The following is a 26,222-nucleotide window of genomic DNA, read 5'->3' on the forward strand; positions in this document are numbered from 1 at the left end:
TTTACACAGTGACAGTGACAGTGACAGTTCAAGTTTCATGAAAGTTTCTGGACCTTTCCAGATTTTTACATGATTGTGTATGTGGCAGAATGTTCACTGCTAGAGAGGGTCACAGAGTATTTATTTATGTTATCTCTGAATGGAAATTTACCATAAAAGTTGTATAAGTGCAAGTTGTCGTTCCCTTTATGCTACTCACCTAAGCAAAAATTATACACAGTAAATGAGTGAATAAATAAGATGTCATGAAAATAATATTATTTTTCATGTTGGAGTCTCATCTTGCTATACACCACTGTGTCAAATGACAGATAAATGAACTTTGTAACATTTCACTTATATTGTGCATTATGACATATTTCTTACTATTACCACCCATAAGAGATGAGTTGGCTTTTCCAGTGACTGTACAGGACTAATGAAGATAACTGCCAAACTAATTATAGCCTACATGTAGAAAATACCAATTATGCTGTAAACCTTGAATCCATTGGTTCGCCGGTCCAGTTAGAGAGACTGAGAGGAAATGACACCAAAATGAAATTATAGCATAAACCTCATATAAGATTCCGGGTACCTCTCTTTAAGATATTAAATATAGGACTTTCATTTGTAATGAAATATATTTTCATTGTTATATTTGTGCGTTTGCTTAAATGAAGCATCTAAATACGTCTTCCATCACTTTTGGGAATATGTAGAACCAAAACGCAATATCCATTGATATGATAATGGTATTCAAGAATAGATTAACATCCTCTGACAATTTTGGTTTTGCTGAACTCCACGGGCTTAACTAAATGTAGTGAAATAGTTGTAATATGTAGATGTACTATAGTACATGTCACGCGGTTACTTTCCAACACAGTTTAAAAATAAGTCAGAAATCTGCAAAACTAATGAGGAGTGTAAATTGTGAAGATTGAAAAAACTTGAGCCCACTTCCAGAAGTGATGAGCAGTGATTTTAGAACAGTTGTCGTTATCCTTGCTAATTCTTCACAGCTTTTCTGGTAAAAATCAATCAATAAATAATAATACAAGAGATACAAACAAGCAAACAAATAAATAAATACTACAGACCAAAAATAAAAATGATATGATAAGAGTTTGCAGCGGAAACGGAAATGTTTTATAGCGTGGTTAATGACGTCATGGTGGATCTGGTGTGTGTCTAATGGCTGAACAACAACAACTGTCGGCGAGCGACAAACTTTCACAAACTTCTACGGAGACGAAAGAAAGTCGGATATAGCACACTGGTTCGATTCTATAATAGTTTAGGCGTGTTTGTCTGTTTTTCTTGTTGTCACAAATGTGGAATTACTGATGGATCCGAGATATGATATACCGCGGAGGGCCGCCGGTGGTGGCGGGGGCTCCGCGAACTCGTCTCCCGCTCTGGGGGCTCAGTCGCGCCGCAGGAAGATGCCTCCCAGACCCGCTGATTTTAAACTTCAAATTATCATTATTGGCTCCCGTGGTGTTGGTAAAACCAGTCTCATGGAGAGATATACGGACGACACTTTCTGCGAAGCTTGCAAGTCGACAGTAGGTGAGGACAGGAGGCGTTTAAGGGACTTGTTTTTGTCAACTTTGTATTGACATACAGCAGGGCTCCGTCTACTTACTGGACTGAAGATACCTAAACTACCATGGGGTGGACGTTGCTGACATATTGCCTTCTACTCTACTGTGTAATGGGACTGAACAAAGGTTACAATACCAGCTGTAGCCGGCCAATTTAAGCTAACTGCAACACAACACTGTTCAAGCTAACAAAACTGCCTTAGCGACTTGACTGTGTTTCTATGAAGTGTTTTTCCCAACACTTTTGTTTTTCCTTCCACACGTTTGAGGCTTGAAATGATGCTTGGGTTGTTGTATATTTTAGGCTGTTAGAAGAAGAATTTTACACAGTAATTTTTTATTTTTATTGCAAAGTTGGAGAAGAACAGCTGTACAAACATAGAAGTAAACAAGACGTTCATCATAGTAAAGTTTGACTATCCCAGCCTCAAATTTTATGATACAATTATAGTTTGAATAAAGATTAACAGACAAAATAAACAAAAATAAAGAGGGACATGCAATAAAAAGAGTAAAACTGAATAAGTAAAGTAAAGACGGAGGCATATACTATATATACGAGGTGCAAATCAAAAAGTATTGAGTCAAATAGTTTTATAGATTTCTTATTTTTAAGCAATTTAACAAAGGTGAGTGAAGGGTCTATTTCTGCTCAGAGGTGAAGAATATTCAGTACAAAATCTAGTAGTACTCTTTGCTTGTGTAGGTACCAAGTGTTTAATGTGTTGTATCTAAATAACAGAAAAACAGAGTTTTTATGTTGCACATTGTATACTGTACACAGAGGCTTCTAGAGCTGTCACTGTCTGTAAATTTAGCTTGACGAGTTAAAGGCTTAGATCTTGTGTGAGAGTTTAAAGTGGGTTTCCCTTACTTTGCACACAACACAGTAAGGAGGAGACTTGGCACCCTGCTACTTTCATAGCATGGATCTGCAGCTGTTCAGTAATAGTGTAACTTAATTTACAACTGGTGACCCTGTTTGTGTAATTAGATGAGGATGTAGTTGTGCCCCATCGAATGCCATTTCTGAACAGCCATTTTTCATATGTCTACTTAAAAAATTGATTCATACTGCATTCTTTTACATTACAAAAACACAACCACTCTAACTTGTTGTATCTTAACTCTTAACTCTAACCGTAACCCTTTGAAAACAAGAGCGACTTGTGAAAACTTGTTGTGCCAGAGTTATAGATGCTGCCAACTTAAAATACGTGAGGTCTGTTTATATGTCGAATTGGGTAAACAGTCCTGTGACCAATACAGCAGCCAGCCATAGTGTCCAGTCCCAAAATAGTTGTGCACACAGGCAGCTGCCATTGCAAAGCTCCATTTTGTGTCCTGTCATCTCTGTGACACAGCTCGCAGGTTGTGTGAGCTGTGTGTCGCTAACATTGTGCTTTTTTGATCACAGATAACACAGATGGAATAGTTTGACTAGTAATAGTCACTCAAGCCTGTCTGAAAATGTTGTCTTGTAATTTCTTTGTTTTAATAGATCTGAGATAGTTGCTATCATCGTGCACAGTTTTTAAAAGTATGACACAAGTATGAGTAACTTCCTCAGTCATTGTTTAGGAGCTATGAAACCAAGGAAACCTACCATTCTCAAATAGAAATATAATTGATCCAGATTCAAGACAGAATTATAATTTGCCTTTAAAGCAAAGAAGGGAAGTCAGTTTTCTTCATGCACCAACCTAGTAATTGAAATTATACTGACATAAAGGCAAAACAACACAGGAAATGCTGGTAAATGTAGATGTTCTCATGTGTGTTTTTGATTGCCCTCATAGGAGTTGACTTCAAAATCAAGACCGTTGAGCTGAGAGGGAAAAAGATCAGACTACAGATATGGTGAGTAATTGTACACAAGATTCCAGTTCCTTTACTCCTCTACATAGCACATTTCCTCTGTCTGTCCTATCATGGAGTGTTTCCTCTGTCCTATCATGCTGCAAACCGCTCTAACAAACAGATACTGGTGGCTTAGTGGGTGCATCTCAGCTTTGTATAGTAGGTGAGGCATGTGCAAAAGTAAATACCTTAAATCTTTTAATCATGATAAAATAAAGTAAAGTAATAGCATGTGTATGTTTTGCAAAACTTGCAAAACATTAATTTTTTTAAATGAACGATTAACAGTGAAGGGGTTTATCCAAAGAGCATGTTTCTCCAGTGGGAATCTAACTTTTAAGTTCTACCTATGGAGCAACAATACTCACCCATGTTGTTGTCTAAACAACAACCATTGTAGTCTTGGTAACAACAGGCGATGGTTTATTTGTTACATGTAGTATCACAAGTTATTTTTGTAATGACTTACAACAAGTGCACACCTATATGTGAAAACACAACATATACTCAGTTTCCAATTTATTAACTGCACCGTAGCTGCTAAAACTAATGCAGTCCTGCAATAAACCCTCCTTCATGAAGGTCATAATGTTCAGTTTTTTTTAATGGGGGTAAGCTAAATAACAGAAACATCCTTCTGTATAACACAAGACAGTTCAACAGCACCACAAACTACATCCTCCAAAATGTTCATATAGCTGAATCAACAGCACTTTCAACAAAAACTGAACATTATAAACTTCACGAAGGGAATATTTATTATAGGACTGCTGTATTAGACTGCGTTAGTTTTAGCTTGGTGCACCTAATAAACTAGCAACTAAGTGTATTTTTAAAAGTAAAAAACAAGGTTCAAGGGCAAAACTCTCTTGACCACAGTCTCTTCAGTGCAAACACAGGCAACAGTTCCTGGAACTTGGTTATGCATTTAAACCCATGAAACCCCTTGCAGGATTGCCAGAGATACCATGTATATGAGAGGAACCACATGGTTGTCTACACCAACGTTTGAATATTTAAGTAGTGCCACTAAAGCCAACCATTTTTTATGACCTTCCATCTGATCTAATCTGACACACCTGGAGAATTGATTGCCATAGTCCAAAATACGGATTAACACCATTCACAGATTTGTTTAAAAGTACTAATAAGTAGTAGCAATTTGATTTTAATTTAATTTGACCATTAATAGATTTTTCTTTAAAGTTTTTGCGCAATCATTTTAAGAACAAAATCCATCTTTTGTGACAGTATCCATATCAATCCGTTAGTGATGGAGGTTTGATACTGGTCACTGGAGACATACAGTGTCATTGTTGCTCGATTATCAGACTGAACTGTCTTTTTGTTTCACTTCATTATTTTAATATATTATTTAAATTGCTGAAAATTGCTCAGAGATGTGTGCAGCAATTCAGAAGTCTTGAGCCAGCCTAGTGTTATTCCTCAAACAGACCACCAGTGATGGGGATGATGTTATTTGATTCTGCCGTGCCTCTGGTTGTGTCTTGTGACTTTAACTGGGTTTTAATCACATTTTGAAAACATCTAAACCATCCAGTGCTCTTGTCCAACGGTTGAAAAACTGATTAACATGCCACAGATTACAGTGAGGAAAGCTTGTATATGCCTTTGTGTGACAATGAGTGTTGGGCTAAAATATGGGAATGCCATTGCTTGTTTCACTAACACATCTGACCTCTTCACTAACACCACATCCACCCTCCCACCCCCACATCACATCTGCCGTTTACCACGTCCCATTTTGTTCCCGCTCCTCTACCCTGTCCTCGACCTGTCCGATCAGGAAGGCCGTCCTCCACTGTGTCTTGTCTCTCATGTTGAACTGCTCGCATCAAGCTCCATTACTGCCGCGCCCGGCCTTACCTAACCCTGCCATTGTGCTGCTGTGTCTCTGTCTGCGCTCCTGCTCATAAGCCTGACTGTGACTCACAGGGGGAAACGGGGAGAGACTAGCTGGCTGAAGGTACAGTAACACTTCGCTGTGAGTGGAGCTCCAACTGCTTGTCATGCTGCTAACCCAGACTCAGATGATCAGCTGAATCATAACAAATCCGAAAAAATATCCACTCAGACATTAAAAAAATATCTTTGTACCTTTACATTTATTAAATGAAGAGTTAATTTAAAAAAAGAATCATATCTTCAGTTTGACTTGATTTAATTTCAGGTGCCTGTGATTCCTATTGATCAACCTGTAATTGAAGCTATTACTTATCATTTTAACTAGTGAATGGTTTATAACTCACGCTGGTGTAGCTGTAACTGACATTTTCAGGTGTTTATTAATGCAGGATTTTCAACAACTATACAGTTACTTCTACTATGAAAACTCATTCTGTGTAATCACAGCCGTGTTTAGCCTCGACTTATGGATGCCTACAGGAGGCATTGTAGTTACCGACAAATACCTCAATAAACACTTATGTCTGCTTACAGCTACATTGTGGTGTGTTAAAAGCGATTCACCAAGTGTTAAAGTAAAATGTTACAGAGTTGACAATCATTTCATAACTGCATGTTTCTTCAGATTATGTCATTGTGGAACAAAAGTCTTCAGATTTCTGTTTTTTTTTTGTTTTTTTTTTTAAAGCTAGATACAAGATGATGATAACGTTGGTGCTCATAAAGAAAGATTCAGTGTTCATAAATGAATAGTGTCTAAAGAAATTAGAATCTCATCTATATTGATTAGTAAAACTACATTGATAATACGTTGCTTGAAGCTGATTCTTCTTTTCCTATTTGTTGTTTGATCTTGAGAAAGTGTTCAAGTTCACTAATACATGGTAAAAAAATAAATAATTTTTTTAAATACAAGCCTTAGTCATATTGATCTTTGTATGAAAAACCCCATAAATCAGTCAATCAGTATTTTGGTATTTCAAAATTGTTGGAGGCACTGCACTGCTGTGACTGAGTTGAATAGTGGATGTTATTTTAATTATATTGGGTTTAATTTCTTTCATCCAGGGACACTGCTGGTCAGGAGAGGTTCAACAGCATCACCTCAGCCTACTACAGAGGTGCCAAGGGAATAGTGCTAGTGTATGATATCACCAAGCAGGAGACCTTTGACGACCTTCCTAAATGGATGAAAATGATAGACAAGGTAAACAAACACTGTGGGCAGTTAGATTTTTCTGAAACGTCTCATTAAATGATATATGGCTTTCCTTTGTTGTCCTTCGGTGTGTTCCTGTGCTATTATTATCTGTCAAATATGTCAGACGGCACCTGTTTCTCTTGTACAATGACAAAACAATTCCCTGGGTTCTGCCATGCATCTAGCACTAATGTTTACATAAACATTCAATCCACCAACAGTAGCAACCCAGCCAGCATCCCCTGATGTTCACGCTTCAGTTCTACCTTTGTCTTTAAGTCTCTCTGCAGAGACATGTTTCCATTATAGCCTGACTGATGCTGGATTTCTGATACTGAGTTTGCTGTTTGAGAGTTTTAAAACTCAACTGATATTAAATTTCTTTACACGATATCAATAAACCTAAATTTGTTTGTTTAACACTTGTGACCAAGGCGTGAGAACTGAGCTCCTGCAACATTTAACTGTTGAATAATAAACTTCTGGGGAACAAATGATAGAGAGGTGACACTATTTCAAAATCTTCATCATCATCTTTGACATTTCTGTCCTTCAGTTTCTTGTCATTTATCAGCTGACATATACTTCAACAGCAATGTATCTGAAGTGAGACAATATGGATTTATTGGTTGGCCTCTAGTTTGGCAGAGCCTGTTAGTCTTGTTGCTTGACTTTATTTATTTTAAAGGGAGTGGCTCATGTGATGACTCTTGACTCTGTAACACTCATTTTATGATAACAATAATCTCATAATAATAACCTCAGCCTCATGCAGACATGGATCAACCTGAAAAAATGTATGTCCTCATGGTCCTTTCATAGTCACAGCCCTTGTACCGTAGAGGTAAATTTACCAGAATTGAACTTTTAAGTTCCCAAAAAATGAGTTGTTCACGGTGTCAGTACAGTGCACAGATTTTGTTGCAGTGATCTGGTGTGACTTTTATGAAACGGGAGGGTGATGATTTCCTGATGTGTCTCCTCTCTGCTCTCTGTTTTGTGCCAGTACGCCTCAGAGGAAGCAGAGCTTCTCCTGGTCGGGAACAAGCTGGACTGTGAGACCGATCGTATCATCTCCAGACAGCAAGGAGAGAGGGTGGGTTCAACACACAGCTGCACCCTTTCACTATATCACAGAGCCACATCTTTGTTTTCTATATTATTTGAACAGATTGAAGTACAGTGCTGTGTGACTTGAGATTTAGCTCAGGTGCCTCCCATTTCAGTTTTAGGAGCACACAAAGCGCAATCTATTGGCGTGATCAAATTAGATAAAACATAGTTTTTAGTATTAACAAGCCGGACTGTGAGACTTAAATTCCTTACTAATTATATTTCTGCTCCTATGAAACGAAGCAGCTGTGCTCAGTTCGGCTCTGTGCTAATTTCACACTTTCCTGTGTTACAGTTTGCCTCTCGAATAAGTGGAATGCGCTTCTGCGAAGCCAGTGCCAAGGACAACTTTAATGTGGATGAGATCTTCCTGAAGCTTGTGGATGACATTCTTAGCAAGGTTGGTGTGTAATCATTTCCAGTGTTTTTTTCTGTAAAAATCAACATTGAAGCTGCATTGAATTTGATGTTTTGACTAAAATTAGTCACTTGTGGTTATTCCAGTTGCACCTGGTACAATAGTCTGCTCTGCCTTGCCTTGCTCAGTAGTGTAATTAAATTTCATACAATCTGTCTAAATGAAAAATAGATTAAATACTGTCTTAACTCAGCCAAATACAACACCTTAAAAAAAGCACAAAGCCCTTTTTTTTTTTTTTAAATAAATAAACTAAGAGTTAATATATGGTCACACAGATTGACAGGTAACTCCTTCATTACACAGCTGCATGGACGCACAACTCAACTTGTTGGAAAAATAGAATATTTCCAGGCAGAGATGATTACTGTGTTCACTTTGTTTCACTCAGTTTTTAATACACGGACTAGGACACGAGCACAACACAACTCTTTCATAATTATCCTTACTGATGGGACTGCATTATTTTAAATGATATGATTTCAAAAGTTGTTGTTCTGTCTTTCTCTTCTTTCTTTTTATGATATTCATGTTTTGATGTCATTGTGATAGTTATTTCATTATGTTTTGCAATATTACAGTTTCTGGTGTATTGTCTATAAGGAGTAGCAGGTGTAAGCAATCTGTTTTTACTGTTTCTGCCTTGATGAAGACCCAGTGAGGTTTTAAGCCTGTCTAAGTAAAGGCCTCCTGTTCTGCCTACAGTAGCTGGTGAAAGATTTCACCTTTGTTATTTACAAAATGAGACTTACTCAACACCCAATAAGTTGCCCGCTGTTTAAAAATTGAGCATATTAACCCTGAGTATTCAGATGTTTTTTTCTTTCTTATTGATACAACAGATGCCTCTGGAAGTTCCCAACAAGGAGCTTTCCAACAGTGTCCTGTCTCTGCAGCCTGAACCGGAAGTGCCTCCGGAGTTGCCTCCACCTCGCATGCGCTGTTGCTGAGAGTCAGAGTGGTCTCTCACTCACACACACACACACACACACACACACACACACACACACACTCACTCTCAGCGCTCACAGCTCACACATGCAGAGCATCAATCTGGCCACTAGGGGGCATGACACAGCAGCAGTTTGGAAATATTGACTACTGCTGTTCAAATGCATGGACTCTCTTTAACAACCAATATTATCTTCCCCTGTTTCTTCTCCTGTTTTGTAACTGTACACTCTGACATGTGCCACACTAACACTTAGCGCCTGGCGAAATCACCCACTTCCTACCACCTTTCTGTCGACACTTGACCCAGACTACCTCATTCCTCGGACCGTTAGGCTTGCCGTGCCCCACAGGTGCCTTCAAGGTAGAGAGCCCTCTGGTAGCAGTTGCACATTTTCTATGGAGGGGGATTATTGAGGGCCTTACAGCTTGTTCTCTTCCTGTTTTCTTTTGTCATCACACATACTGTAGACTATGTTTAACATTGTCTGAGTTGCCCTGATGTTTCCGTTATCTGCATTTTCTAGCTCACAGAAAAGGGATAACGATATCTCATGTCTTTTCAGCTTAGGTTAAATTCTGGGTCTGGTACAGTAGTTTTATATTGTTATTAATAGGTTTTATTACCAAGTGAGGAGTTGACTTGAGGTAAACAAAAGCACATGATGTAAATATGGTGTGTTGCTGTAATGACTGGACAAGGTGCAGATTTTTGTGGCCAGCAGAAGGTGGTTTTGTGGTGGTGATCATATCAGTTTGTATTCCTTTGCCTTAAAGTATTAAAGTGGCTGGAACGGCTCTTTTCACATTTGTATAAATCGTAATGTTTTGCACTACAATCCATCTTAACTAGTTAAGCTGACATGCAGTAGAAGAAAGTACACAAGTTGTAGTATAGCACTAATAAAGATCAGCATTGCCGCAGTAGTGGCCGCTCGGAACCACTCTTCCACATCCTGTTAAAGTGGGCTGGAGATGCAAGGAGAGATGGGTAATGTAGTCTTTGAGGGATTGGTGTTTTTCACAGGGACATTTTCCATGTGTGTTACTGGCTTTTCAGAGGGAAATAGAGACAGTAAGAAGCTACACAGACACATGGTTTTCGCCTTCATTTTAATATTTCTAAGTGTTTTTGTTTTGACCTTTTTCCTTTGAATTCAGATACAGTTTAGAGAGGAGTCTCCCTTTGCAGGGTGAGAAATGCAGGAAGGGTTGTGTTGTATTTGAATGACTCAGGAAACTTCGGCTCATTTTCTCTGGCTTTTTATTGCAGACTTGCTTCGAGTTTCACATCAAATTAATAAAGAAACATCTTCATAAAAATCCCGCTTGTGTTTTATAGAGGAGGTTAGCAGCTTTGAATTTATGATTTGGCAGTTTGTTATGGACCAGTGTGGAGATTATGCACATTTGAAAAATACTAGGCTATGCATGTTAAGCCCTCCTTCGTCGTTCATAGACATTGGTCATGATTAAATTCTTCCATCTTTGTTGTGGGATTAATGCAGTAAGACAAATGTAGCGCTGTGGATGTTTCTGTCTTGTTACATGTTGAAGTAAAAACCTGAGGCTGAGGAAGGACGAGATTTGGAATTAATCAAACCGACTTTCTATAGGTTAATTTTATTTTTTGCTGAGGTTTTATGTTAAGTTCAGGCTTTTGTGGACTTAAAATGGCACATTTTGTATTCTAACAAATGAATAGTTTCATACCAGAAGAAAAATGTTGAAAAAGTGAGACTTTTGGCAACAGAACAGTCACTGACATACAGCACAACGACCTTCACATGCAAATGTCCAATTTAGCAATCCGATCACTCGTGTTTTGAAATGCTGAGCTGTGAACATTTCTTCAGACATTGTTTTTTGGAATGAAACCTTTCCCCCCCCCCCCCCCCCGACTTTTAGCATTTGCCACTAACCCTGTTTTAGTAGCCAAGCCTTATGCTACTCTGTGTTTTAAATATACATTAAAACAAATGCTTTTATTTGAAATGTGTATCCTTTAAGATGGAAGACTGTACTTTGTATTAAACCTGTTTTAAGTCTTGGGAAGTTTTGGCATGTTCAAAGCGGATTTGTGGTATTTATAACTTGTGGCATTCTTGAACTAATGAAATGCAATTAAAGATATCTATATTTATTACCAGATTATCGTCTTGATTTAAACGTGTGACTGTGTTTGTCTTTCCAAAAGCTGGATCTGTGGCTTTCAGAGGACCTTGAGTGGATTTTTCTTACACAAAAATTAATTGAAAGATGCCGTAGAGGTGATGGTTTTACTTCAATATAAAGATTAGAGATTTTGGATTGGGGTCTTGAGGAAAAAAATGATTTGAAGATCTGACTGACATCATATTTTCCATGGGAGTAGGAGGGTATTGGTTCCTCCTGACTGTATTTTTGCACCTCACGTGAGGCTGTTCAATAGTGTGTATACTGTATATGTATATGTGTGTGTGTGTGTGTGTGTGTCATTAGGGCATGCGCACCAAAGCGTGTCAGACCTGGTCCCGCCTGGTCCCAGAGAAAACAAGGGGTGTGCTTGGGTTACTTGTGAGGCAGCAGCGCATGCGCCCCGAAGAAAATCACGGCCGTCGAGCTTCACACCGCAGCGATTGCAGATCTTACATGTCAGATAGGAAGGAGTGGGAAAGGGGGTACGAGACACGGGGGCCCAACACGCACACCCCGGTGAAGGAGAGGGATGGAGACCCGGCGTGCAGAGGAGGAAGAGGGCTGACGCGACTCCGACTGACTCCTCTCTTTCTAACTTGAGCCTTACAAACCCTGTCTGCAGATGCAACCTGTCTGTCAGCCCATCCGTCCCAGTAATCCCTTTTTTGTATTGCAGCGTTTCCTCCAAAGGGGGCTACAGGCAGAGGGGACTACAATGACAACCTGGTGAATGCAGACAGGATGGAGTAAAACATCCAGCACAACGCAGGATGCGCATCCCCAGCCCGACAAGGAAGAAGGTAGAGAAACCTGGCTGTTTTCCTGGTGTCGCATGTCAGAGATTTTCCGCGGTGCTGTGGATTGATCGTTTCCTTCAACGCCCTCCTGCTGCCGGTGTCGGTGTATAATGGAGAGCTCCAATGGCTCTGGCAGCGACACCAAACCGCAGAACCACCAGTTGGAGAAGAAGAGACTGAACCGAGCGCCTTCCCCGGCCAGACCTTTCCTCAAGGATGTGCACTCCCGCTCCACCAAGCCACCTGCCATCGTACCGAAATCCCCCAAACTCAACAAGCAGCAGCAGCAGCAGCAGTCTGCCACAGTGCCCTTAGCCCACCCGAACCGCAGCTCCAGACGCAACACCACCGGGGCGAAGGAGAAACCAGCCACGGTAAAAAGTAACACCAAGTCGACTGTCGCGAAAAAGCCCACTAAGGTGCCCCAGCATGCAGCAGCCGAGCCCAAAGCCGCCAGCACCAGACCGGACAGCACCAGCAGTCCGACTCTCGCCAAAGGCAAGAAAGGGAAACTAGCCTCGGGGTCCCCGGGCCCTCACACCCATGGATCCCCGATTCGGGTACCGACCGGAGCGCCTCTCGGCCGCGTCAGCCAGACCGACAGCAGCTCAGACCTGTCAGACTGCCCGTCCGAGCCGCTGTCGGACGAGCAGAGGCTGGCACCGGCCGTTAGTAGCGACGCAGAGTCCGGTACCGGCTCCAGTGACCGGGATCAGCTGGGAGCGGATAATCCCCTGCGGGCAGAAGCTACCGGAGCTGCTGCTGCTGCTGCTGCTGCTGCTGCTGCTGCTGCTCCGCTGCGCACAACAGAGGCTTCCGCCGCCAAGGGAAGCATGTCTCAGGCTCAGCCCGCTCCGGGGGCGCACGGAGAGAAACACAAGCAGGAGAAACCCTCAACAAGCGCACAATTCAAACTGCCAGGCACCAAGGATGTAAACGAGGAGGACCTGCTGAGGGAAATTGAAGATTTGAGATCTGAAAACGACTACCTCAAGGTAAGGCGGTGTTATCTCAACAAGTAACAAGAGAATCAGTGGTGGCAGTGATGCTTATTTGTTGCATATGCTTCATACAAACACCTAGTTCAATTTTACATTTAAAAAATTTTGTGCTGCATCATTTGACCTCCTAACACAGCAGCAGCTGGTTTTCAAAGAAGACACAGAACTGTCCTGGTTCGGTAAAGTCCCGGGTTCAGTCCCCACCATCACCTTTTTTTTTAAAGTGTCCTTGAGCAACTTCCACCTGCTCAATAATTGAACTCATAATCTTACTGAATAAATTACCACAATCTAAACACAGTTCCCTTTGATGCCAGCTGTCATCCCCATGTAGACTCACTCTCCATCCATCATGTCTTTTTCACCTTCCCGGGTATCCCCATGGGTTTGACCTTTATTGATGGGAGATTTATTGATAGTGGCTTCACCCTGTATGTCCTTTAAATTTAAATTGTCTTCTTAATATTGTTGCTGTCAAGTCACCAAAGCCTGTTTTGACAGAAAGACTCATCATCATTTTGTCCCCTGTGTGTTACATTTGGGACACATTGTCTCCATGTGAACAGATTGAACACAGGGGATACACTTACTCTTATTTAACATGTGATTTTTATGAGGCGGTGTACATAACATTTTGAAGTTAGTGTATCATCTGCACAAGGACATTAACTGGTGAGTTGACATCAACCACACACAAGTATGGGCTGTTTAAGTGGACAAATAATGGATCTACGGTGTGCCAATGTGCCACCATTGTATTTTTGCATGAAGATCCTACTTGAAGATTTCATGCAGGACCCCCCCTCCCACCCTCCCTCTTTCTATAAGTAGGCTATCCCAATAAGTTGGGGAGGGGAGGCAAACAGATAATGCGGCAAACAATCTTGCAGTTTTTTAAGATGGGAGACAGGTTTATTTGCATGTTGCTGTGAGTATTATTTCAAACTTGATCACGCATGTCTGGGTCTCTCTCTTTGGCTTGGTGAAAACACAAGAGAGTTAATCAGCTTTACTGGCTCTCGCTGTAATGGCTTTATCCCACAGGACTTGATAACAGTCAGATGTCCCATGTGTGTGGGGTTCAAACGTCCTCCCGCCTGGCTGTCAGTCTGCCAGCTGGGTCTCTGAGGTGGATTCCGAAAACAACCCCAACCCCCGTGTCCCAAAATGTCTGGGAGTCCCCGTCACTGCTGCCTCTTAGGCTCTATAGAGAAAACACGTTTATCACATTTATTTTTATTTTTATCAGAGTTGACACCTCTCAGTTTAATTCTAGTGTTATTTTATTCTAGTTTAGGTATTTTTGCCTGTTTTGATTGGATTAAGAGAAGATTGAAAGAAAGTTGGGGGTAATGTGTGACAAAGGTCACGAAGGGGATGTAAACCTTTGTTATTGCATCCACATCAAACCAACTGGATGATGCCAAGAAACTGAAATTCGGGGCTTCAACTAACCATTATTTTAGTGACAGGATAATCTGCTGAATACCTTTTAATTAATCAGTTAATTGGACCGTAAAGTTTGGTCAATGAAGTGTCGCAAAATGACACAAATTGCCTAGAGCAATGCTTGTTTTGTTTGAACAACAGCTGCACACCCAAACTGATTCAGTTTACCCTCAAATATGAAATAACAAAAATTGAGACGATGGAACGAGAAAATATTTCGATTTTTTTTCTTGAACAATTCTTATCCAAATTATTGCCACTTGAATCTTCTGTCAGTTGAGTAATAGATTAATAAACTTGTTTCAGTTCTACAGATTTTCAAAAGCCTGCATCTTATTTGATTTTTAATTAATCAAGTGTCAGAAAATTGAATTAAACAATCCCAATTGTTTGATGTCAGCGTCTTTAGTGTGAAGATTTGCTGCTTTCTTTTTTGTTTAATATCATTGTTAACCTAAGATCTTTGTGTTTTAGACTACTGCTCAGACAAAACATTAACTAATATCATTTGATTAAGCAAATTATTGATGTTTGATTGATTGATGGGTGAAAATAATTGCTTGTGGCGGCTCTAATTATTTTCATTATTATAATCTGCTGAATACTTTTTGGTTGATGAAGTAAGACCAGATTCCAAGGTGTCAGTCAACTCATCAACTTATTTTTGGAAACCTACAGTATGTCTACAGTTGAAACAATTACTCAATTGTAAATTAGTTACTTAACAGAAATTGATTAAGATTTTGTCCTTTTTAAAGCAAAAATGCCAAACATTTGCTGACTCCAGCTTTTCAGACGTGGGAATTTGCTACTTCGTCATGTTTAATAGCAAATTGATTATCTTTAAGTTTTTAATTGTCGGTTGAGCAGAACTCACTTTATGGACATGTCCCTTATATAAATAATGGGCAGAGAAAGCTACTGTATGAGGAATGATGATTATTAATTCCCTCTCTGTGTCCTGCCATGATTGCTGCAGCTGGAGCTCGGGAGCAAAAATATTCATTTCTAATTAGTTACAGCGACTGCTCAGTAAAGATAACCACACTTAACACCTTTAAAGAGATGACTAAGTGCTGGGGATGACTCGGTTACACACTGTCCGTAAAGATCAGTGATATTCCCTAAATATACCTGCTCCCAGGATGCTGCTCTGCCTCTGGTTCTGCTTTTAACCTGGCCATCGATTGGGCTGACCCTGTGCGAGGTCATTAGCTCCTTCCTCCAGGGCCCTCCTCAGATAACAATGGGCTCTGTGCTTTTCCAAATGAGGATAGATTTAGTTTTCATTAATTGACACACTCTCACTCTCTCCCTCCTCTTTCAGTATCCAATTGTCTTTTCATCAGGTGCCACACAAGGAATATCCATCCCAGGGGAAATCTGCTGAGCAAACTGATTCCCCAGCACAGTAGGCAAACAAAAAACCCCCGAGGTTATCAACAAACTATTGTAGCATCTCAGTACCACGGATAAATCTGGGTTATTTCATGTCGATAGGAGATGGATGAATATGAATGCATCCAATCCAAGAGATAAGATGCTTAGAGCCAACTAGTGATGTTACATCATCAGCACTAAGAGTACTTGCATTACTGGAACTCATATGTAATCGTATGAAAGCATTAGCATAATCTACAAAGGTATGTTATTTGTATATATTGTACTTTCTAACAGCTTCATACCTGAAAACCCTAAAAGTGAATGTAGATAAACTGTCCTTCTGCTGTTGTTGAATATTCACTACTAAAATCACTACTTGGGAAAACCAAACTTTAATACTTTAATAGCAAGAGAAATAAAAGATATCAGTATATCAAATGTATCAGTCTTTCTGGCAGAGACATCATCGTCTTTTCCCCTATCTGTTTTTTTTCTTCTTTTTTTTCCATCTCTAGTCAAGTTAATTCATTTATGTAGTCCAAAATTACAAATCGCAAATGTGCCTCAAAGGGCTTCACAGTCTGTACAACACATGAAACCCAGTGTCCTCCCAGCCTCGATTTGTGAAAACTAATGACTGGCTTTGGATGATCGTCTGCATGTTTTAACAGGAAAATTTGCTGTGGAGTTTCATGATGCTCAGAGGCCGAACCTCTGATCTGCCCTACGACGTCTCCACTGGCAGCATTTTACCCTTGTACATATGAAATACCGAGATCTAATGTTCAGACTGCTGTGACAATTAATGAGCACATTCTTGGTCCTCAGAGGATGAACCGTCTGCCTCTCTCTCTCGTTTCTCTTTGTGCGTAATCCTTAGGACAAAATGGCAGTTTGAGCATGATAGATCACGCACACAAACATGCAAAATGTAGAGAAGGAGCCAAAATCTCATGATTGACAAGAAAATATTATTTTATATCCCCAATGGCCTCTTTCTTCACCAACTTTTTCAGCACAGTGAGCCATTTGTTTGTCCAACACTTTTATTTCACATTGTAGGGAGCTTTAGACCTTTAGTTTTACGTTTCTATATCAAAACTTCTTCAAATATATAAATATCAGTAGCTTCATGACTGTGGAGCTGCTGAATAATAACTCTCCTGCTCACCAGTTAAAGTATTGTTGCTACTAGAATCGGACAGTTTATCATTTACAGCAACAGCACTTTAACACAGATGTTTCCTTCAGGCTAAACTCAGCATTTCACCTTTAACCTTCATACACAGAAACTCTAAAGTGCTTGCTGCTGTTCACAAAGAGTAACGATAACATTGATTATAGTATTACAATAAAAGCCAGCATGATGATGTTTTACAAGTCTCATCCAACATTTTCTACAGCATGGGGTTTGTATTAGAAGCCAAGTGACATACTGACGCAAGTGTTGGGTATCAGTGTTGTAACTGAAGTAACAGCTGGGCCCCGTTTCCCCTCTCTCTCTCTCTCTCTCTCTCAGGATGAAGTGGACGAGCTGCGAGCGGAGATGGAGGAGATGCGAGACAGCTACCTGGAGGAGGAGGTCTACCAGCTCCAGGAGCTGCGGAGGGAACTGGACCGATCCAACAAGAACTGCCGCATCCTGCAGTACCGCCTGCGAAAGGCCGAGCAGAAGAGCCTGCGGGTCGCACAGACGGGCCACGTGGACGGAGAGCTGCTCCGTAGTCTGGAGCAGGACCTGAAGGTCTGTGTCTTTGCTCTTCTCAGTATCTACCATATGTTTGTTTGTTTGCAATTAAGTAGTGCTAATTAGGTATTTTTAGATTTGACAATTTTCATGCCAGTATTGCCTCAGAATTTTATCATTACTACCTGGTGACACCCTCAAAACAGAACATGCAGTCATCTTGAAACACTTAAGCTCTTCATTGAACCAAGACTAATGACACACAGTTTTAACTCTTTTAAAGAGGTGATCCACAGCACCTTTTCATTGTTTGCTGAGCCATGGGAACCAGAATGACTTAAACGGAATAATTGATTTGTACCACATCCAACTAGAAAATGAAAACAGTAAATAAAAAGCGGAGATGCTTTTTTCATACAGACTGCTGACAAGGGCTGCAACTAACAATTACTATTATCATTAAATCTGTCAATTGTTTTATTTATGATAATATGTAAAATTTTATTGCGCGCTTCTTTAAAACCCAAGTCACAAAGTGTTTCATGCAAGGCAGCCAATCAAAATTATAAACTCATTAAATTTTGTGAGAAAACAGATCAAATTAATTTAAGTAACGTAGGATGCGAGAAATAAAAATTATAAAGAAATAAGAAGTTAAAGAAAATAATGGCTTTATCATCAGTTTCCAGAGCCAAGGTAATGTTTAGAAATAGCTTGTTTTGTCAGATCAATAGTCCAAAACCCAAAGATATTCAGTTTACATTTTTGACTGATCAATTCAGCACTACACTGTGTTGAAATCAGCAGCTTGTGGATGTTTAGATTTTTTAGATTTGTAACAAAGCCTGATATATTGGTCTAATGTGTGTGTTGGTGTGCATCTGTAAGCCCATTTTAAATACACAGATGGTGTATCATGTGTGTTGAGGGCACATCTAAGTAAATATTCATTAACCTGTTTTGTACGATGTAGATCAATGCCACGCGTTTGTTCTCGATCTCAGGTGGCGAAAGACGTGTCGGTGCGTTTGCACAACGAGCTGGAGAGCGTGGAGGACAAACGCAGCAGAGCCGAGGATGAGAACGAGCTGCTCAGACAGAAGATCATCGAGGTGGAGATCTCCAAACAGGCGCTGCACAACGAGCTGGAGAGGACCAAAGAGGTAAGGGGATGATAGGGCTCAGATGCTGGTTATTACAGTGTTGTTTCAGGTCACCGCCGCACGTTTGTTCTCATGCACACTTAGCCATGTTTTTTTATCTCACTGAACGGTGATTGTTTAGTGCACGTTGGAAACGAACCCATTAAAGGAATCCAAGAAATGCACTGATGTTTAAACAAAAGTGCCTCTGTTAATGTAGAAATAACCCAGATCATAGAATGTGTTCTGAGCTTGTGTTAAATGTATGAGGATAACAGTATTAATGTCGAGAGGGTCATCAGTAAAGTAGCGAAAAATTACTGTAGCAGTGGACGTAATTATAGTTAATTGAATTTTGTCACCTTTAATGCATGCCCAATAATGCATGTTGGAAATTCAAATCAATGGCGATCAGCAACCTGATCAGCAGGGTCATTGCAGTGAATAATCCCATCAATTGCTTAACCACTTCCCGACAGCCCCTTCAAAACAACTGCTTTGTGCAGTGATGCACAGACTGATCTGAGCAACCTCAGTTGACAGGCATGTGAATTTTAACGACTTATTTATTCAGGGAAATCACTATTTTAACTACAGGTAAGTTAGACTTAAGTTAAGTTAGATGTGTGCTCATTTGGAAGCTGCTCAGCGCTTCCTCAACACTGCTGATATTCAGATACTGCTACAGCACTACTCAATACTACCTGAAGTTGCAGCCACCCCTCCCCCTCACAGCTCAGGTGTGTTCACAAACTCCAGGCCAAAAATGAAAATTCGGTATCTGTGAAAGAAAGATGTTCAGCAGCTTCTTCCAGCCGTGACTCCTTCCTCAAGGCCAATCTAAATCAGCCAGTTCAAACCTGGTGTTTCACAGTTTTCAAGCTGTGTAAACAGTCGTCTGTCTGAGCCTCAAGCTGTCGTTGCTGGGGTTTGACTCCCTTTACTTACAGGCTGATGTCACAGTCACTACATGTCTTAAATAGGCTTGTCATATGTTGTCATTCTCAGGATGAAAGGCTGCTCTGAAATGCAATCATTTGGCATCTTAGTGGCACAAAATATAATCCAGGACAGTTTTATGAAAAAAAAAAAAAAGTTTTACAGAATTTTGAATAGTTTGGGTATTTTGAAGGTTTTTATCACTGTATGAATAGATGGTAGAGCGTGTCAGTGCTACAGGGATATAAGAGCAATGGAGCTTCAGCGCTGTCAAAAAATATGTGTGTATGTACATCGACAAGGAGATCATTTTTAAGTTTTTCTTTTTATTATTTGGAGGAATATGTTTTGGCACTACAGTTCCCGTCATGTTTTGGATCACATGTATGAGCTGCTTTTTTCATTCTGTTTAATCTACACTGTAATTATAGAAGATATATTTGTTGTTTTAAGAACCAAAAGCAATCTCAATGTAGTTTTACATCTCCTCTCTCAGACTTCTCTCTGGAGCTCCAGTAACAACAGGTCGGTCAGCCAATCAGAAGAGAGGAGGCTCTGAGCCTCTCTTCTGATTGGCTGATTGTTTTCTGAGTGATCAATAAAAATAAAGCAGATTTCAGGTAAACACAAATCCTGCAAGGTTGGATGGTGGGTCCAGGTGGGCGGCGTTAAGATCATGGCTGAGAGACTGCTTTATTTGTGACATCACAAAGTTCCAGAAGTCCTGACTTAATATAGAACCTAGAGCTGCTTTATAATCAAACAACACATGAACATCTACCTTTATACAATATGGGACCTTTAAATTAATGCATAAAGAGGACTGGAAGTTTTTTTTCAGCCCTACTTTAGAGTTCAGACTTTTATCTATGGAGTTTTGTGTCACTATTACTCTCATGTGGAGAGAATATTTGCTTTGATCGAAGTGGAGTAAGGTCTTCTCACAGGTAATAAGATGAGCGGAGGCTATTCTCGGTGCTGCTCAGGTTCAGCTACTTAGACTAATCGATTTTGACAACAGCAGGTAACATGACGTCTGGCAACAAAGAGAAAGTAGGCTAATACCCGACCAGTCAGAATGGAGACGGGGCTTTCTCTTGGCAACTGGATGACACCATTTCTCTCCCTACTGTCGTCATGTGCGCCACAGCGTCTCCATGCAGACTGTCTCTGTTTGTTGTGTGTCTCTGTCTGCTCTCCAAACCTTTTTTTACTCTTTGAAAATCTATATTCTAAAGCCGTAATTGTTGATGCTTGCAACATTGTTGTTTTCAAAGGCGACTTATCAGCACCTGACCAAGCCGCATGCGCTGGGACGAAGACAAAAAATCTATGTCTAGTCTGGATGTGCTAATGCAGCAAATACAAACTCCGGTTTTTGTCGTTGTCGCTTTGCACTGGTGGCCCTCTGAGAGGAAATAACTGGTGCACAGTATGACTGAAGTGAGGGGACAGTGCACATGAGGAGTTTCTTTCTTTATATCTTTGGTGTTGGCTCCCAGACCCTAAACTCTGAGCGGGATTGTGGCACATGCGACCACAGAATGACACAGGCTTTCTTGTACACACAGACGTAGTGGAGGGAGTAGGAGAGAGGCCGAGGTGGCGGCTGCTCAAAATGATTGCAGTCTTTTTTCTTTTCTTTTTTTTTTTTTTGGCGGTCCCCCGAGGTTTGCCCCAGAAAAACAAAAGCCATCTCTGAATCTGCACCTCGATATCATGTGACGCCATTTCTCTTTCTCCCCCTCCTCCCCAAAAGTGCTTACTTTATGATGTAGCAACCCAATATTTTCATTTTGTTGCATGGAATTTCTTTCTCCAGGATTTTTCCAGGACTTAGAAAGCATGTACTCATTTTTTAAAAGTCTTTAATTCCCGTGAAATTCATAATACACAGCAAGAAGCCATTTATTCTTTGTTATTGTTGATAAAAAGGTATGATAATAGTGTTATTAACACGCTAAAAGCATTTAGTTTGGGATAAATGCAATTGAATGAATCTCACAATCTGCCCTCTGCTCTTGGAGTTGCTCAGTCACAGAGATAAACATCAGGTACAGCGAAGAGAGGAGGAGCACGCTTGATGATAAGAATGTGGTTCAGCTGGACTGAAAGATTGTTCTTTTCCTTTTTCTGCTTTAATTAGAGCTTGTAAATTTTTGACCCAGGTGTAATGTAATGCAGTGAAAAGCACAAAATCCTCCACCCTCTTTTGTCTAAATGATCTTTATCACTAACATGTGAATACAAACAAGCTGCTGTAAGATTTCACAAGGAAGCAAGGTGTTGTCACTTTCCCAGTTAGCCAGTTATTTATTTATTATGTCATGCACATACAAGTGCCCAACCCACATAGACTTATAAAAAATACCATTGCAGAGATGAAGTGATGCAGTGATGTCAGGCATGAACATGAACTTACATTACACTGCAAACAAAGATCCTTGTCTTCTGTGCCAGGCTCTTCAAATACGATCAGCCACATAAAAGATTCCATTACTAAAACACAGATCAAGTTTAAAAGAAGAAAGAAATTCATGCAGAAGAACTTGCTGGAAATTAAAGACATTTTACTAAAATAAGTAGGTCTTAAATCATCATATAATGAGTATTAAACATGAAATAGACCTCATCTACAATCTCACATAAACCTGCCTTGTTTCATTAGCTAATAGTAATGTGTATGAATGTAACTTTGACTTTTGGCTGAATTCTGCTCCACCTAAAGCTCTACACTAGGCCTGAGCGATATGCAAAAAAATCATATGGTGATTACTTTGGCAGATATTGCGATATATGCGTCAGGATATGTGATGATGATGTGACAAACAAGCATGTTCCTTTATGTCCGGAGAATCTGACTTGTAGGCCTGGGCGTCTCCGTAACACCACAGTGTTTCATTAATGCTCTTATGTGACCTTTACCTTTATCAGCTCCTGTGATTTGCATATCAAATTTTGCCATAATGTGATTTCAATAATACGTCTATTAATTGTTCAGCCCTACTCTACACTGTAGTTGTTTTTCATCAGACCGTATGAGGATAATTTAGCTTTGAATCAAAGATCTTTCAGACGGACCCTCTTTCTTCGTACACCAGGAACAATTTGCAGTGGGCATCATGAATATTACACTGCAATCTGTTTTGAATGATAATTTAAGAAAAGAAATTCCTGTTCAACTTTTCTTTTTTTTCTTTTTTTACCACAGTGGTAAAAGGGCAATTGACCTCAGATAATTTGAGCGTCTCTGGCCTTTAAAGCCCGTCTCCTCCTCCTGTCCCTGTGCCCGCTCTCTGCTATCAGAGGCTACACAGACTGACTCTGGCCCACAGATTGGCACCCCTGCACAGATTAATCCAACAAGAAGGCCTGTTATAAAACAGGCTGGCGTGTTTTCATACACTCTGATGGGAGGGGAGACGAGGAGAGGAAAAAGGCAAAGAGACAGACAGGGAGAATGCTGCAGCTCCACAGCGCACAGCCCTGATATTAAACAGTTTAGCAGAGCTGGTTCACTGGACCTTCTGTTTGTTACAGTATTGGCCCGAGGAGCAAATTACTGCTGCTGCTTCTGTGTGGTCACCGCGACGGCGAGCAGCGACCGGTCCAGAGATTTTTCATTCCTGTGACATTTGAAGAAAGGCCCACTGATACGAGTAATGAAATGGAACTAATGAAACGTCAACGTGCATAACACGAGCATCAGGTGATTTATTAGGTGTTCCCGGTCCCCTGTGATAAACTCACCTTTCATTACGGCAAAATTCAAATCCTTTGTGTTCAGCTTTTCCTCCTCGGTGAGCAGCAGGTATGTCTCACGTCAGTTTTCCTCTGCTGACATACAGAAGCATCTCATGAGGACAATGAGCAGAAAAATAAAAAAGCCAAAACCTACACATTATATAACACATTTTGAAAACGCCCATCCTAAATGGAGGAGTGAGGGTATTTTACTGCGCTAACCCATGTGAACACCACAGTCTGCTTATGCTGGTAGGATTATACTGCGATGGTGGTGTAGGTGTAATTGCACCACCACATACGGAGCGCTCTCATTTCACTGGCACCAGTCAGAACATTTATACATTAAAGTCGTTTTTCATTCACCCAAATTATCAGAAGCATATTTTCTCACGCCATGCAGACAGTTTTCATGAGGACTTCTGTAAAACGTGGTTCGGATATAACTGTTCACAGCAAGGTCTGTGGATGATGACTGAGCAGACAGGACATCGTTTCTGGAAACCTACATTGTTACTGACATTTTTAAATGTCATTTTTTTGTGTAGGTACCACAAGTCAAACTCCATTCACTTCTGTTGTATTGTGGTGGAGTCAGAAATCTCAGAGATAAGCATCTGAAAATCTACATATAATACTGCATGGCTGGCAGGACTGCAACTACAGATTATTTTCATTACTAATTAACATTTCTATTATTTTTTACTCTAGAAGGTATGTAAAATATAAAAATTCCCTTCAAAATTTCAAAATACACAACAAAACACAAACACTTGATCTTAAAACAGAGTTTAGCTGAAACAATTAGTTCACTTATTGATTAGTCTTTCGACCGAGAGTAATGTTTTGATAATTGATTCATCATTTTGTAAGCAAAAATTGTGATGTGTGTTGTCTTAATGAGAGTGTTGGTAGTATTTGCATTTTTGCACACATGTAAAAAAAAAAAATAGGAATCAACTGTATCTCCAAGAGTGGCTGCAATCTTGAGTCTTTTGTTGCAGCGTGTCACTACTACAGAGGTTTGAGAGGGGAATGCCTGCATTGTTAATAAGTCGCGTCAACAAAGCCTGAGTGAGAGTCACTGCAGACATCGTTTGTTTCATGTCGGAGCAGCAGCCGCCTCGTGCTCCTCTCCCTCACTCCTTCCACACAAGATCTTAGAAGAAATGTTGGCTTTGAAGAATCTCCCGATTCCTCCTCCTCCTCCTCTTCCTCTTCTCTTCTCTTCTCTTCTCTTCTCTTCTCTTCTCTTCTCTTCTCTTCTCTTCTCTTCTCATCTCTTGCTTCTCACCTCTCCTTCATATCGTCCCCCCTCTCCTCTCCTCTGCTCTCCTCTGCTGTGCTTCCCTGTTGGAGGAGTGTGAAGGAATCTCATTGACCTATTTAATATCTTGTGTCTGACTGCACCAATGGGAAGGAGAGCAGGCGTGAGGAGAGGAGTAGCGAAGGGACTCTGCTGTAAGTCGAAATCTGCTGCAGTGACACACATCCATATAAAGCTTCTCCATTTACATAATGAACGGGAGAAAAAAAAATATTTAGTACTGTTATTCAGGTAGAGACCGCATACTGTACCTTCAGCTCTGGTCATTGTCACGTTTTCAGTAAAGTGAAAAGATGAAAAGGTCAGACCTGTGTTGGGAAAATATGAAAATGAACTGACAATATCATCAACGCATCAATTGAAGAATATTCCCTGAAAAAGGAATATAATGTTTACATTTGATGACAGCAATATATATAGAGGTCTTAAAATGTGCTAGATTTGAAAGAGGCCAAACCTGAATCATGTGGTCGTAAGGCATTTTAGCAGCAATTGGTAGCAGATGTCGCGACCCTATAGGCCGACACAAAGCAAATACGGAAATCATCAATTCTGCAGTAAACCCTGGAGTAAAGTGTTATAATTCTGAAGCAGCGTCTTTTGAAGTTTGAACCCTTGAAAAATGAAATTTCTCCTCCATGTGGACGGATTTTTTTGATGCAAACAAACATGTTTGGCAATAATAATCATAAAACATCCTGAAGCATTCGCTTTTGCAGCGATCAAAGACAATTCAAAGCATTTCAAAAAACACATTTGTACTCCTCTTAAATCTTCAGAAGTGACGACACCTGACTTGTGTTTTCGATTTATATTTTAAAGCAGTTTTATGTATGAAAGCTGACAAAATGCTACGTATATTTGGCTTGTTTGTGGAAAGCCAGCCAGGATATTTGTCTGTAAGTAGTAAAAATATGAAAACATGCTCAATTTCAGTAAATATATTCTCAGATTTAGTCATGGTTTGTGAAAGCAAGAAACACCTGGGAGCTGCGTTCTGCTTGATCAACTTGCTTGTGGGACACGTTGGTACCTTGACTGCTGCAAGTTCAGAGATGTTGCCACTTATATAGGGGTATTTGACGTGATGTTTGTAGCTCAAAATAAGGAAAAAAAATATCTATGAAGGCAAATGTAATCCAGCATCTTTGCTACCCAATAATTATTTTTGGATTATCCATATTTAATATGCTGCAGAACGATGAATCATATCCAAAAAGGATCATGAAAATCACATTTATGGTGCCGTAGAAGCAACGCCAGACAGACCTTGAGGTGTTGCAGTAGACACCTAGCTGAGATATACTCTTTAGATGTGGTGGTCAAATGTAGTAAGAATACAGTTGAAAGAGCATACGGGAATTAAGACCAAAAAAACATCATCTCATCATCCCACAGTATGCTGCTCGGCTTAACCTAGATCTGAAAAAAGAGGAACGTACACAGTTCCCATCCAGTGCTTCTCTTCTGCACTGTAACAAATGGTATTAGCAGTTATATTTAGGCAGGTTGACAGC

At 40.2% G+C, this 26,222-nt stretch overlaps 2 protein-coding genes across 2 annotated transcripts in view; both read left to right on the top strand.

Annotated features, from left to right (window-relative positions):
• Positions 1 to 1,170: 1,170 nt before the first annotated feature.
• Positions 1,171 to 10,951, top strand: rab12 (RAB12, member RAS oncogene family). Its single transcript, XM_022758013.1, has 6 exons — positions 1,171 to 1,554; positions 3,389 to 3,449; positions 6,444 to 6,582; positions 7,583 to 7,672; positions 7,985 to 8,089; positions 8,950 to 10,951. The coding sequence occupies exons 1-6, from the start codon at positions 1,329 to 1,331 to the stop codon at positions 9,055 to 9,057; spliced, it is 729 nt and encodes a 242-aa protein (XP_022613734.1). The 5' UTR covers positions 1,171 to 1,328; the 3' UTR covers positions 9,058 to 10,951.
• Positions 10,952 to 12,860: 1,909 nt separating this feature from the next.
• mtcl1 (microtubule crosslinking factor 1) overlaps positions 12,861 to 26,222 on the top strand; it is a 73,241-nt gene continuing 59,879 nt past the window's right edge. Inside the window, exons 1-3 of the mRNA XM_022758281.1 lie at positions 12,861 to 13,028; positions 17,386 to 17,610; positions 18,558 to 18,716. Coding sequence (XP_022614002.1) covers positions 12,867 to 13,028; positions 17,386 to 17,610; positions 18,558 to 18,716 — 546 coding nt within the window. The 5' untranslated portion in view covers positions 12,861 to 12,866. The remainder of the gene's footprint in view (positions 13,029 to 17,385; positions 17,611 to 18,557; positions 18,717 to 26,222) is intronic.

The sequence above is a fragment of the Seriola dumerili genome, unplaced genomic scaffold (assembly GCF_002260705.1).
Source record: "Seriola dumerili isolate Sdu_G_001 unplaced genomic scaffold, Sdu_1.0 BDQW01000291.1, whole genome shotgun sequence".
Lineage (NCBI taxonomy): Eukaryota > Metazoa > Chordata > Actinopteri > Carangiformes > Carangidae > Seriola > Seriola dumerili.